The sequence below is a fragment of the Apostichopus japonicus genome, chromosome 8 (genome assembly GCF_037975245.1).
Source record: "Apostichopus japonicus isolate 1M-3 chromosome 8, ASM3797524v1, whole genome shotgun sequence".
Lineage (NCBI taxonomy): Eukaryota > Metazoa > Echinodermata > Holothuroidea > Aspidochirotida > Stichopodidae > Apostichopus > Apostichopus japonicus.
Window position 1 is genome coordinate 7,942,701 of NC_092568.1, and position 14,849 is coordinate 7,957,549.

At 38.2% G+C, this 14,849-nt stretch overlaps 1 protein-coding gene across 4 annotated transcripts in view; it reads left to right on the forward strand.

Annotated features, from left to right (window-relative positions):
• LOC139970789 (kielin/chordin-like protein) overlaps window positions 1–14,849 on the forward strand; it is a 43,861-nt gene that overhangs the window by 21,113 nt on the left and 7,899 nt on the right. For all 4 annotated transcript variants that reach the window (XM_071976781.1, XM_071976782.1, XM_071976783.1 and 1 more), the window contains 10 exons: window positions 44–191; window positions 951–1,193; window positions 4,775–4,993; window positions 5,931–6,137; window positions 7,615–7,851; window positions 9,014–9,192; window positions 10,852–11,029; window positions 12,186–12,395; window positions 13,094–13,297; window positions 14,383–14,596. In XM_071976781.1, the coding sequence (XP_071832882.1) occupies window positions 44–191; window positions 951–1,193; window positions 4,775–4,993; window positions 5,931–6,137; window positions 7,615–7,851; window positions 9,014–9,192; window positions 10,852–11,029; window positions 12,186–12,395; window positions 13,094–13,297; window positions 14,383–14,596 (2,039 nt within the window). The remainder of the gene's footprint in view (window positions 1–43; window positions 192–950; window positions 1,194–4,774; window positions 4,994–5,930; window positions 6,138–7,614; window positions 7,852–9,013; window positions 9,193–10,851; window positions 11,030–12,185; window positions 12,396–13,093; window positions 13,298–14,382; window positions 14,597–14,849) is intronic.

The window sequence follows — 14,849 nt, forward strand, 5'->3', positions numbered from 1 at the left end:
CAATGATGAATCTAAACGTTGCATGATTTTCTTTCCTTGCAAGGTTGGAAATGGCACGGTAGCCTCAGTGAGGAATCTTGAACCCAACACAGACTACTACTTCAGAATAAGCTACAGAATACCAGGAGAAGGAGGGATCATGTTAGAAGGGCCTCTCTCAGAGGTTGCCTTGCATAGAACTGGCATGCCAGGTAAAATAAATAAGACACAAGGTTCTTACTTTAAACTACTATCCCTAGATGCAAGTAATAGAGCTGAATTCACTTTACATTAATGTCATTATGCAAGAAATACATTTCCACAAAAAGCTTTCTATCAAATTTGTTATTATAATTATTTGAGATCAATATCAAATTGCAGAGGTAGTTCTAAGCAAAATGTGGTTTGCCCATAAGTCTGTGTGGTAGGGGGAGGGGAGGGTGGTTTGAGGCGAAGAGAAAGGGTGCGGGTTGCTATCATCATGAACTGATGATATTAAGGAAATTTGCCAGCTGTTTGCATCTTTATGTACAAGGTCAAATACTATATAATGTTGTTAAGTACATTGAACTAGTTACTAAAGTGAAACAGTCCTATGTATTCTTAAATGTTACGTTTTTTAGTAATGAAACAAGACCACGCAATGATCATTTTACACCTTGAATATTTGAATTATGTGTCAGTATTGTCTGGTTATCTGTAGATTTACTATGTTTTACCATTTTCAGATATTAGGGTACAGTTTGATAACAGATGTTGTATTAATACATTCCTGAGTTTTTTGGGGGGGTGCAATGACATGACCTCAGTATACTTTAATTTTTAATTAGAAAAATTCCCCAAATATCTAGAAGACAATGGTACTTTCCTTTTCAATGGTGTTTATATATTATAGTCTACTCTATAATGAGTTCAATGATGTAGATTCCTCTTGGAATAAATAAGTGGTAATTCGATTTTTACTTTTTCAGCACCGTCTGGTGGATGTGAGCAAGACGGCCAACATTTCGATGAAGGTCATATCGTCGTACAGAATTGTGACTCTGCTTGTGAGTGCCTGCTGGGTAGCTGGATTTGTAGACCCAGAGGTTGCCCACCTGGACCTGACACCATGGTGAACCCAATCAACTGTAAGGAGGTACCACATCCCGACGATCCCGAGTGTTGTTCGGTGATCCGCTGCGTGGAAGGACCGAACAACCCGTTTAATCCAGGTATAGCCTATATAAAAGAACAAATTTCATCTATGCAGTTGAATTGTATGTATGTATGTATGTGTGTATGTATGTGTGTATGTATATATGTATTTTAGATCCTCCTTCAAGCAGGAACTCGCGAAGAAGCCATCATTGGCTTATCAAAGCCGCAAGCAGACCGAAGTCAGTCTCTTAGATTCATATTTGACGTCCATGATTATGAATTGTCAATTTTCAACAACTCTGTAACTGGACTACATACATTAATCTTGGAGTGACTCGAACTCGGGACCTTATGATTGGAAGGCACCAGAGTTAACCACTGAGCTAACACTCCTTAGGTAGCCTATATATAAGAACAAATTTCATCTATAAGTTGAATTCAAATCAATCTTTTTTGTTGTTTTTTTTTGGTACTATTATAGGACTTTGGAATTTCCACAAATTTGCTTCTAATATCCAACCTGAACAATGGTAATCTAACAATGCTTTATTTTCAATACACGCATAAATTTTGGAGGGATTGTACTAACTGATAGCTAAGAATCATGGCCAACTTTGACCCCTGAAATGGGGATGGTTTGTAGGAATCAAACCTCTAGCAAATGCCATATTTTATACTAAGCTTGTAGCAGGTTTTCTTTAACATGCTAACAATTTTAGACTATGTAGATGACAACAAAATAGAGAGAGGGGGGGGGGTTGGCTTTATAGTTGATGACTACGTATCCATCTCCCTTCCGTCCCCCTCCTTCTCCTCATTGCTCATAACTTCTTTTCCTTGAGTAGAGTGAATATAGAAACTAGCAAAGTTTGGAAATCATAACAACAGCTTCCAAGATATAAACAAAGGCCACATGATCTCTCCTGAGTTACTTTGAACAGATTATTGATTCACTGCCTGCATTTTGGGGGGGGGGGAGGGAATTTGCTATTACATTCCGACATCTGATACAAACAAGTCTCTTCTCTTTCTTTATCTAGACATGTATTGTTATCCTTTGGGCAACATGGCTTGTTGTATTGTTTAAAATTGTTGATATGAAGAGCTATCGGGCATGTTTGTATGTGTGTATATTAGATCCTCCTGCAAGCAGGAACTCGCGAAGAAGCCTGATTGGCTTATCAAAGCCGCAAGCTGACCTAAATCAGTCTCTTACATTCATATTTAACGTCCATGATTATGAATTGACAATTGTCAACATCTCTGTAACAGGACGACATACATTAATCTTGGAGTGACTCGAACCGGGGACCTTATGATTGGAAGGCACCGGCATTAACCACTGAGCTAACACTCCACTTCATGTTGTGTTATTTAAAAAATATTGATACTTGAAGCTACAAGATATTTTAAAAATGTCGCTCCCACCTTTTTTTGGTTGAAAATCTGTTCCAAAATTACTATTTCAAATTTTCCTTCCATGTTAATCTGCTGTATTGTGTTTGTGTGGTGCATCACCAGCCCGTGTTTGTTTGTCCACCTATACTGAAAGTATGAACCAATAGTAAGCCTTTGCCTTGACTTCCTTCACATGAGATTTCAACTTTTTTATCCAATGAAAATTTATGGAAAGTTTATAAATGTTTAGATTAACTTGTCTGCAGTTTGGTACGACCAATCCCACAACAGACAAAGTTGTGTATGTTGTTACATATTCCATCTCAGTAGCTGATACAGCCATTGGGAAAATGCACGCTGATCAAAATTTTGTATGACTTTAGCACGGTGGAGCATAACCACACCACACCAAATTATTTTTAAAGGTCAGAGAGTTTTCCCTGAAAGTTGCACCATGCTGGTTTCTGCATTCACCTGTCCTGGGATACTCTCTAATCGCAGTTGTGCGTAGTCTAATGTTACCGTGATTAACGCCCGACCAATCAGAGATTGGGAGATAACCAGGGGCTGTTCTATAAATTGATTCAGGTAAAACAGAATGGGGGATATCGCTTTTGTAAATGAACTGCATCCAGCAATGAGGTAAAGGTTACAGCTTGAAAGAGGCGCAAATAAGTTTTTGGCTTGTATTTCATTTGGTGAATATGGTTTTGTGCTTTTGTCCGGAATAAAGTAGAACGTCTGTAGACTTTATGTGAGGGAAGCGAAAAGGATAGAATCCTCTGGTTAGTAGGAGTTTTGACTGACGATTGGGTAGGAAAGGTACTATCTGCAACATCAGTCAGAATGTAGGCGAGACTACAGACATGCCCCTCCCCCCCCCCACCTACCACATCTCCCGCTATTAGCTACTGACAAGTAAAATTAGTAAATTAAGTCGGTAAATGAGAGGAAACATGATTTGTTTCATACCAACATCCATGAGATATAATGTGTACCTAGAGAATTTATAAATAAAGTTGAAAGTTACTGGTGTACCACAAGTCTTATAAACTTCTAACCAGATTTACCACATCTTCACGTGTTCTATTAACCTAGATTTAAAAGCTCCTGCATCCTGTGGGTAAAATTATGACATACCACTGAACTTGAAATCCAGGTATTAAGGTTGATCAGGATTTCTTCCTGACAGATGGAGAGTTTGTTTTCAAGAGATCTTGTTACTGAAATGTGAATGTGGAATTTGAAAGTTATTCTGTTTTGGCCAATACCATGGCTTAAAAGTCATGTTAGTATGGGCGGCCATCACTGCCAAAAAATATATAACAAAAATGCTAAATCGATGTATCTTGTCAAACATTGTAATTTGTAACTATATACTACTTATTCAACTGATGCAAACTGAAATGAAGTGTTGAACTTGAAATCAAGATCAAAATAGAAGGGAGGAACAAAGCTGTCCCAATTAAACAGCAAAACACAGTCAAGTAGATATTGGGATTGCCAACAAATCCGTTTTAATGAGATTATTAGCTTAAAACTAAAAAGTCAATTTTACCGAACCAAAAGGAACATACAAAAATCAACATGAATGTTGCCATATCAGAAAGAATGTTGCCAATTCAAAAAGGAGAGAGGTTGCTTTGGTTTCGTATAATTGTTTGATTTAGCAATATATGTAAATATATATATAATATTTTTGATGAGATTTAGCTTCTTTTTGTTTTTGCAATAATGGCAGCCCATTATGTTTAGAGACTACTTTGTCAATACCTGCCAAAGAAACTGAAACCAAAAATTAGCAAACCTTGCCTTTATTGCTTAAAGAGAGTAAAAAAATGGAATGAATATTACATATAAATACAGTCAAATTATCAATAAGATGTTGCTATGTGATGCCATTCTTAGACTTTCTCAAGTCTTCTTCTATGTAGAGGAGCATACATTTCATGTTTACCTCCCAGAGCGAAACATAAAATTGTTCTTTTTTGCAGTTGTATTTAAGCTTATCAACAATAGAACATTTATCAAATTATGATCAACAAGTATTTAAAAGAGTAATAAAATTTTTAGTCTTCCAGAAATTGCATTTAATTGTTGATCAAATTTGGTGGCATAGGACACAATCCTATGCACTTCATATCACTATAGCAACGGAATATTTATGGAAGATTGTTAAATGAAGCATTTCCCTGATACCTCATTGCTTGTTAAACTTTATTGATACAAATTATTATTATTTTTAATAATTTTTCAGCGAGTTGTCAAAGAGAAGGTGAAGAAGTCCATGAACATGGTGATACTTACTACTATGGGTGCAACGAACTCTGCTACTGCGACAACGGACAAGAGTTCTGTTCTTCCCGCTGTCCTGATCCAGGTACCATGATACCAGACGAGTCCACATGCCCAAGTCCAGTCTTGAACTCTCCCAAAGAGGGCGAATGTTGTCCTTACTGGTCATGCCCTGCCCCAGGTAACTTGATGAAACTTGTGAACAGTTAATGGACTTCACCTGATATGTATTTTTTAGAGAAACTCTGCTCCAATTTTCAAATAATATATATATATCTATTATTGTATCATATCTAAATGACTTGCCGTGCGATTTAATCTCAAATTTAATCAAAATTTAATCGCAAAGAGGAAGAAGCAGGCACTTAAATTGAGCAAACACGTCTGTCAAAGAGCCATTCCTTGATATTTGAAATAATGAGTTACACACACATATCCCACATTGCACCTGATTCCTTTGAGAAATTAGTGCAAAATTTTGTAAATACACTTTCTTTGTTCTTCCCTGAGCAGATAAATTTAGTTGGTAATTACTAATTACAGTTGATGAGCACAAATGAGATTGGCCTGTGTAGTAGACTATATAGGCTAATTAAATATTGGTTATTGTTTAGGAACATAGCTCAGTGGTTAATGCTGGTGCCTTTCAATCATAAGGTCCCGAGTTCGAGTCACTCCAAGATTAATGTATGTCGTCCAGTTACAGATTGTTGACTATTCATGATCATGGACGTTAAATATGAATCTAAGAGACTGACTTTGGTCAGCTTGCGGCTTTGATAAGCCAATGATGGCTTCTTCGCGAGTTCCTGCTTGCAGGAGGATCTAAAATACATTTGAAGGATATTCCTCGAGATGAATTGCAACAAGCTAAGTCTTCCTTCTGTTCGTAAGTGAAAGTGGGGGTAATAGCGTTGCTACACTGCATACACAAACAAACTGTTTTACCAAGTACATACGTGGTCATTCATGATCACATAAAAAAAGAGGGGCAGAGTTCATCTAGATTTTTATTTTAAGATATCTTTTTTCTCTTCTTAAGATATCCTTATTTTTAAGAAAAAGTTAACTGTCCTTTCGACCCGACTCGAATTTTTTTTAAATCTTCTTTTTTTCAGTCAATTCCTGTGAAATTAATGGTAATACTTATGAAGATGGCGAGTACTTTGATCTGGGTTGCAGTATGAGATGTCAGTGTCTACAGAGCGAGGTAACCTGCGTACCCCGCTGCCCACCCTACGAGGTACCCTACCTCCATAACTGTGCCAACCCAAGAAAGGTGCACATACCAGGAGAGTGCTGCTGGCAGTGGGAATGCGAAGAAGGTAAAAACATGATCACATTTCATGGAGACTTTTTAGAGATCATTGCGGTCTACGATGAACCGATGAAAGGTCTACGATGAAAGGGTTTCCTATTGTATCCTCCACTCAATGCCCTGCCACTTATCCCCCCCCCCCCCCGCCCTGGGACCCAATCCCCAGAGACTCCCTGAACTGAGACAAAGCTTGGAAAAACAAGTTTCAGTAATGTCACCAGTTATGACTCATCTAGTATAATATTAAATACATTTGTGATAAATTAACCTTTTTAGTGACTCCACTTTGGGAAAGCGTTGGAAAATTTGGCGATGCTAAATTTCTTCTCAGCATCGACCGTAAAAGCTTTGCCTTAGCCAATTTTTAACATTGTCAGGTAGTGAATGATATATGGAGTAAGACAAATACCCCAGGCCACCCACCCTCACTTTGTTCCAACAGGGTATATCTTACATGGTTTTCAAATGCTGTTGTCACAGCATGGGATAAACTAAGCACTAAATAACAATGAAAGTTTTACCAAGACTAAAACTGTACAGAGTAAACTTAAAAAACATTATTTTAACATAGGCCTACACACCAATTTCAATATTGTTTTCGAGAGGCATCCGTTGTGACTCTATCCACATAAATCTAACATACATCATGTTATGCATGGAGGGAGACATTTAATAAGTTGCACATAGGACCATGAATTTGCTTCCATGCTTTATAATACACTCTTACAAGATGGATTTCATAACACGAAAAAATCAAGACCATAACTTAAGCGCATCCAGTCGGAATTGTAAGTGATGGTGAGTGTTATTTCCAACTGTCTAGATGTAATTTTGCCAGCCAAGTTCACGCTTGCGTGCTCATACATCAGATTCGGGTCACACGATGTCAATATGTAGTAAGATATGGAAGATTGGAACAGTTCAACATCTGGAAAACTACCAGGGCGTTCAGTTGTGTAAATTGTGTATCTGTAAAGCTTGACTGTTTTATACTTTTATTTACTTTTTTTGGTACAATATCTGTTACCATAGCAACACTGTGTGTTTGTTTTCAGTCTAGACTCAGACATTGTCATAATCAATCATGTCTTACGTCCAAGATGGAGTCAAGAAGACATTTTTATTATTTGATGCAGGAGAAGCTAATATCAAAATTTTTTCACACCCAAAAGTATGAAATTTGAAGCATGTATTGTTGATCTACAATATTCGTTTCAAATATTCACTTTCATTTGAGAAACAAACAACCAGCTTACATAAGGCAATACAACTTTCCATCTGGCTTGTTTTCACCCAAAGTGCCTTGACATATTTCTTTACATGGTGTAATAATTCTTATAATTGAGGGGAAATTAGCTACAAAAATATTTCTTGGGTGCCTGGGTCTGTTTAACAATTTTGTCCGTTTGCTTTTATTTGTTGTCACTATACCTATTGTTCGACTCAGTGGGAGACATGATGGTCAAATTCGTTTAAACTTGCAGAGAGGGATTCTTGCATCATAGCCGGAGAGCATGAAAATATCACCTTGGCACACGGTCAGGAATACGACGACGGTTGCGAAACCGTGTGCAGGTGCGACCACGGACTGTTGGAATGCATACCGTACTGCGTGGAACCGTCGTTGCCCCTGCCCACCCCACTCTGTCCTCACCCTGTAGTGACAAAGCTGAGGGAGGGTGACTGCTGTAAGGTCATCGCCTGTCATGATCTAGAAGAAGGTGCGTCACAGGTTTAACCACAATGGTTATAGCAGAAGGAACCGTATAGTGAAGCATTGTTGCTGTTTTGTAGATTGTGCTATAAAGAAAACAAAACCCATGATCCCATCCTTGAGGTGATCTTCTAAACTTACTAGAGGGGCTTATCACTCCCAAGAAAGATATAATGGTGTATTTATTTTCCGTTAAAGGAGCTTAAAGTTTTGCCAGTATTGCCCCTATTTTGGTAGAGTGGTGAAAACTTGCTAAAGTTTTGAAAAAAAGGAATTCCAAAAGTATTCTCAAGCAATTGCAAAATGATCAAATTAGATTAATATCAAAAAAGGGGAAACCGCTTGGTGGGTGACAGTAAGATGCTTATGGAAGTCTGAAAATGGGTGACCATTATTGGACATTCTAGCATATTTGGGGTCAACGCTGATGACCTTTAAAGCATTCAGATAAAAGGTATTGACATAAATAAAAGACCATCACTATTTTTAATCAAAGTTTGCTCAATTGTGAAAGGTGAAACAACTCTCAGGGAAGGTCCTTTTTTGAAACATTTAGCAATTTTCAGAGAGAGAAAAAAAAAGCTCATGATTATAATAAACTGCAGAAAAATAACCTTTCAAGATAGGCAAAAGTGTGGGAGATGGGTTGGTGGGGGTGGGGGGTGGGGGGGGGGGGGAGTTTGTGACTTTTCTATCATATAGTAGGTTCTTATATTCAGAGGCAAAATGACAGAATCAGAGAAAACGTTTATATCTACAACAGATGGGCAACGATGACAGGCTGATTAATCAGTTTTGTGAACGGATGAATAAAACAGAAGTGTGACCAGATGAGATGACAATCAGAGTTGAAACCATTTGAGCAAGTTTAGGAGACTAAAACATTTTAGGCGCCAATAGAATTTGATCTTTGGATGATGCAATACGTTTTATTCAGAAGGTACTATTCATCATAATGAGACAGGCATATCACAACATGTAAGGACAATATTTAATTAGAAAAGTAATAAAAATGGCAGAGAATATTATAATTACTCATTGGTATATAAACAAGTTGAAGTTCTTGAAAAATGTCTGAATATCATTAATATAGCCCTATGTTCTTTAATTCCTGAAATCTAGAATTAGCATATAATGACAGCTTACATCATTTCCATTTCTGCTTCCAGAAAGTCCAAATGTCGTACGAGACGTATCGCTTTACGCCTTCAATGCAACGTCCATTACGGTAGCTTTCTCTCCACCACAAAATCCCGATCTGGTCTCGGTATCCAATGGATACATAATTCATTACACTAACAGAGCATCGGGAGACAACGAAGTCAGCCAATGGGAAAAGCTCAAACAGGTAATAATAATAAAAGATAATGCATCATTTGAATTTTAAATCACCAGCTGGATGCTATCATACCCTGTGTTTACACTGGACATTAGTTTCCGTCTATGATTTGCAATCTTGGTATCGTTTAATGTCACCATCTCTTGTCTACTGCCATGTGGACAATTTTCAGGAGGAAATATTTGTGCTAGTAAAAGATATATGTTACTTGTCAATTATTCTGAAGTTGACAAGATCAGAAATTTTGTTGCTATTTCTCCAGAGAGCTCTGATTGTCATGGTTATCAGAGAAATAGTAGCTTGGCTCTCATAGAGCACTGCTATAAAACTCTTGCAAGTCATGACAGTATTGGTCGGGTGGCTAACACTCCTCCATGCCTTTGTGCTTCAGAGTTTTAAGGGAAGTGTTGACAAGATGTTGGTCTTTAACCCTGTTTTGAAGCCGAAGGTGTTTTGAGTTGGTATGTAAGTGATCTGCATCACTTTGGCCATACCTTTCTACCATTTACAAGCATGTGGATATATGTCCATTAATCTATAAACCAAGATGTCTCTGGCCTCAAAGTTTGGGTTATTTAATGGCAAATTCGCAGTGGATGAATTTTGCCATTTGCCAGTAGATGAAACATATTGCACTGGCAATATTCTGCCAGCAAACATGAACATAAACTTGAATAAACACAGCAGGTTAGCCATGCAAAGCCTGTACAGTAACTAGTGCATGGTTCTAATTCTGGAAAATGCTGGTGAAGACTTGATTTCAGCCAGTAGATTTTATAAGCACTGGCATGTTTTTGCCTGTGGCTCAAATTGTGAAATTCTAATCCTGTGTCTATGTATTTACCCTTCATTAGGGAGCTTTTTTCCCTTCAATCCAATACAGACCTTATTTTATTGTGCCCTCTGGATTCTGTGATCATTTATTATTTCATTTCAATGGTTTGGAGTTGAAAACTTAACATATATGCCCAATTTTATCTTTTCTGGAGAATTTTCTGTAGTAAAGTGTAGTAAACAGTTCCAATGCAATTTACAACTTTAATTTTGACCAGAAATTGTTTGATCAAAAGTTTTAGCCCTCTCATTGAAACCTTGTACTGGCAATGGACAGTATAATCTTATTGGTTAGAATTCCGTTCTCCCAGTTTGATGGATGGTGATGGTGTCGGGCCATTTATTGCCCATACCTGCTCATGGTGAGAAATATGACATCATATTTCATTACTAAAAAATTTGTGTGAAGTAAATAATATTACAGTGAAAAATATTTTCAGGATTTAGCAAAGATGGATTTAGATCCTCCTGCAAGCAGGAACTTGCGAAGCAGCCATCATTGGCTTATCAAAGCCGCAAGCTGACCAAAGTCAGTCTCTTAGATTCATATTTAACGTCCATGATTATGAATTGTCAACAACTCTGTAACTGGATGACATACATTAATCTTGGAGTCACTCAAACTCGGGACCTTATGATTGAAAGGTACCGGCGTTAACCACTGAGCTTACACTCCTGATCATACTGGATGAAAACAACAGTCCCTCTAACTTTTATGTATTTACCTACAAAGGCTTTTTTTGAGGTAGATTAAGCAGTTTGGCTTTTTTTGAGGTAGATTAAGCAGTTTGTTAAACAGCTTTTCTTTCTGGTTTAACTTTCTTGTATTTGTAGAGTTTCCCTTCAGGAGTAACCATAGAGGGCAGGATTATTATCGATATTGGCAACCTCCAAAGAGACTCGACCTACTACGTTCAGATTCAGGTCAGTCTGCCAGAGAACATCCCAATCAGATGGCCCCACACGACACCAAACACAGACACCATTGTGGTCACCACCACAGAAGGGCAGCGTAAGTTTATAAATGCTCTCTCCCAATCTTATAAATGGCTAATACAACAGAGGTCACCTTCAGTTTCATAAATGTAGAGTGTGGTCATTGCCTAGCAACAGACTTTTCACGGTGTTGTGAAGTCAGGATGATCGTATATATGCGTATGTACGCAGATGTGTGTTTGTGAGTGGTGCAGATATGTCAAGGAACGGGTACCTTTACCAGATTTGCAATCTAGGTAGCATGATACCATATTGCTACTGATTTTTTCTGAGAAGGTCATTTATAATATGCAGGTACGTCAAATGACAAAATCTTACAAACACTCTCAGAATCATGAAACAGACAAGAATGAATGGTAGATAGGGTTAATTGTGTACTAGTAGACTATGACAGTTGGTATCTGAGGTCAGATGTGGTGAAAAAGTGTTTATTTGAAAATAATAAATTTAACAAGTGTTGCTCCTAGTTCATACATACTACATTAGATCGTTAACATACGTTATGTTGCATACGACTAGAAACATTTTATGGTAGTTTCATTTCAGTCTGCTGTAATAGTCATCTTGAACTAGATAGGAAGGTCTTAAAAGATCTATGTTCACATTGTTGTTGATAAGGATGACCTATTACCAAATTAATTTTTTTTAGTTTAATTATTTAATTATTGGTATTTAATTTATATTCTGAATTTAATTACCAATATATTTTACAACTTTGCACTGGTGAACCGAACATCTTTAACCATTAAATCTAAGCAAGGCTGTGCATGACAATAATAAGGTTACCAACGATACCATTAATGGTTTATTCATTAGCTCGTTAGTCACCTTGCCAGAACTTTCAGAATGTTTTGGTTTGTGACAATTTTAAGGTCATTAGAATTGTTCCAAAACCTTCTTCCAAGACAAAAAAGGGTCACAGTTTTTCAACCCATTTCACTGTCACTTTCCAATCATTTCCGGCACTCAGTGAACTGTGTAATTGTAATTGAGGCTAAGAATATACACAAAAGTACTACATAGTGAAAACTTTCCGCACAGCATGCCAAAATTCGGGGGCAACACAGATAGATGAATCGTAAAGATGTGGGGTATATATTGAGTTTTGTGATAGTTTTGTAAATAGTTTTTGGCACCCTATGTGAGTGATCTGTTTGTTATCTTTTGTACAGCCCAGCAGTGCACCTTTAAGAGCCAAGTCTATATGCACGACGAGGAGTTTTCAGACGGCTGTGCTGCCCTCTGTCACTGTCGTTCAGGTCGCACCGTCTGTCGAGAGAGATGCCCGTCAACGCTCCTCATACCTTCGGAACAGTGCAAAAATCCTCAGTTGGTGGTTGTGAAGAATGAGTGTTGTCCTCAGTGGAGATGCTTTCCAGCAGGTAAGGATGCCAGCCAAATTCTCTCATCTTTCTGGCTAGCTAGAGTCCAGGTTCTTTACTACCCACGCTCTTTACTTTTCAGGTTCAATATCCTATCAGCATCTCATCATTTTCGGACCCTTCTTCCTCCTGCTCGTTCCTCATCCTTAGGACCATTATCCTTCAGACTACCCACACTCTGTGCCCTTCAACTGTCAGTCCACCCATAGTTGAGACCCCCCCCCCCCCTATCTTGCAGGTCCCTCATCCTTCACACCATCCGTCCTCCACTATCCTTCAGAGCACACAGCTTCCATACGTACCCCTCATCCTCCAGGTCTCTCATTGGTCAGACCACCCATCCTCCTGATTCCTCATCCAGCATGTCCCTCATCATCAGGGCAATCATCCTCCAAATACCTCCTCCTCATCCTCTGGCCCTGCATCACATTCTAATCCCTCATCCTTCAGACCCTCTATCCTCTTAGCCTTCAGACCACCCATCATTTATAACCCTTACCCTTTATCAAGTCATTCTCTAACCCCCTACCCCCCCTCCCCCTCCTTAACTTCTATTCCTTTCATTACATATTTCTGATAGTCCTGTCTCCTTTAAGGGTGACCATATTCCTTTCTTTATACTAGATTAAATAGATTAGAAAAACGTATCAAGAAAATTGTTCATCCCCATCCGTGATTCTCCATTTCTCTCTTTCCAGATGGAGGTTGCTCTCATAACGACAAAACCTACGAGGATGGGATGGAGTGGAGGGATTCTTGCGACATGAGATGTTCGTGTCGTAAGGGTAAAGTCAGCTGTTACAACATCTGTAGCGCCTCACCTCGAGACAGACCTAACTGTCCATACGCTGTACAGACTCAAGTCGCAGATACTTGTTGTAAAGAATGGGTCTGCCATAACAGTAAGAACATTTTATCTCTTTCAGATGAAAACATCTCTAAGGTTACATGGAAACAGTTTACTAATTGATGAGTGTGGGCAGGAGAAGGCAGTACATCATACTTTGTGTAAAGGTGTGCATAATAGTGAGTTATCATATACAGCAATGACATCTCTCCTTTTATGTGATGTTTTTGGAAGTCACATTTCCCAAACTATGGGTAATTGTGACCCAAAACATGGCCCCCCCATATGCAAGCTTTCAGAGTGGATCTCAAGCCTTGTAGGGGAAAATAAAAGACTGATAGGTACACAACGCTTCCAGTGGACTCTGGGAGTAAAAATTCCTCCCTGTCACTTGGTGATTTATATCCCAAGTTTGATAAATGTGTGTGTATGTGTGTGTGCGTATTTTTGTTTACCAGCTGTCAGGTAATGTGCAATCAAATCAGTCAATGTGTTCTAGTTTCATCATCAATCACCAGGATATGTTTATGGGGTGATTTCCTTAGGCCTTAGAAATTTATGGGTTTGCGAGTAGCCTAGGGAAAAACACAACATGGATATGCAAGGGGAATAGGTTTGAAAGCAGGGATTTAAAGCCTTGTACTCTAATACATGCTTCTTGTATGGCATAGCACTTTACACTATCATTGTATGCAAGCAGTTATATAGTATAGCCCTAAGTATCTTTGTGTCAAATCTTCCGGTAAAAATAGTTACTTTTCATAGTTTGTCTTCATTTGCATGTCATCTGAGACCTTACACCTTTACTGTCTTGAAAATGGTGTGGTACCCGATTCAAGGGCTTGCATGCATGAGAACACCAAAGGAACAGGAGAGAGGAGGGATGTTGTGTGGTCAACATTCAGAGCTAGTCTGTCTGTTAGTTTCTGTTCGCTCTGTTTAATGTGTTCACAGTGGTAACACGCATGGTATCTTTAAATTTACATGTTGTACAAACAATATTTATGATGTAATAGATTACTTCTTAACTTTAATATATTACAATATCTCCCTCACCCCCCCCCCCCCCCCCAATAAAAAGCATTTTTTTTACGAATCAAAAAGTGGAATTTTGAAGATATTCTATTTATTTTCTTGTAGGTTCCTTCACAGATCATCCATCCATTCAGTCACTGTCCTTCCCGCTCTCGTCCTTGACATTGGAAATCGAGGCAGTCAACATATCAACCAATAACGTCACCATCTTGTGGCCCAAACTGAGCGACAAACAACGCCAATACATTCAACTTTTTGAGCTTAAATATCGTAACTTATCATACGGCTGGGACCAGTGGCTTACTGTCCTGAAATTAAGGTTAGAAAAGTTTGTCATAGTTTTCTGCTTACAGCTGTTGTTCAGCATGGATAACGTTTAAAGATGTTGAATGATTTATACATTTAATAAATTTGACAATTAATTCAAATGTGTAAAGTGATGTTATTAAAGTAAGAAGGTATTACCGTGGAACTTCATCAAACGTGATTTTGATGATTTCATAATTAATGTCAACGGTGGAGGGAGTCCTAATTGCGTCAACGAAAAAAAGATGAAAGAATTAAAAGACAGT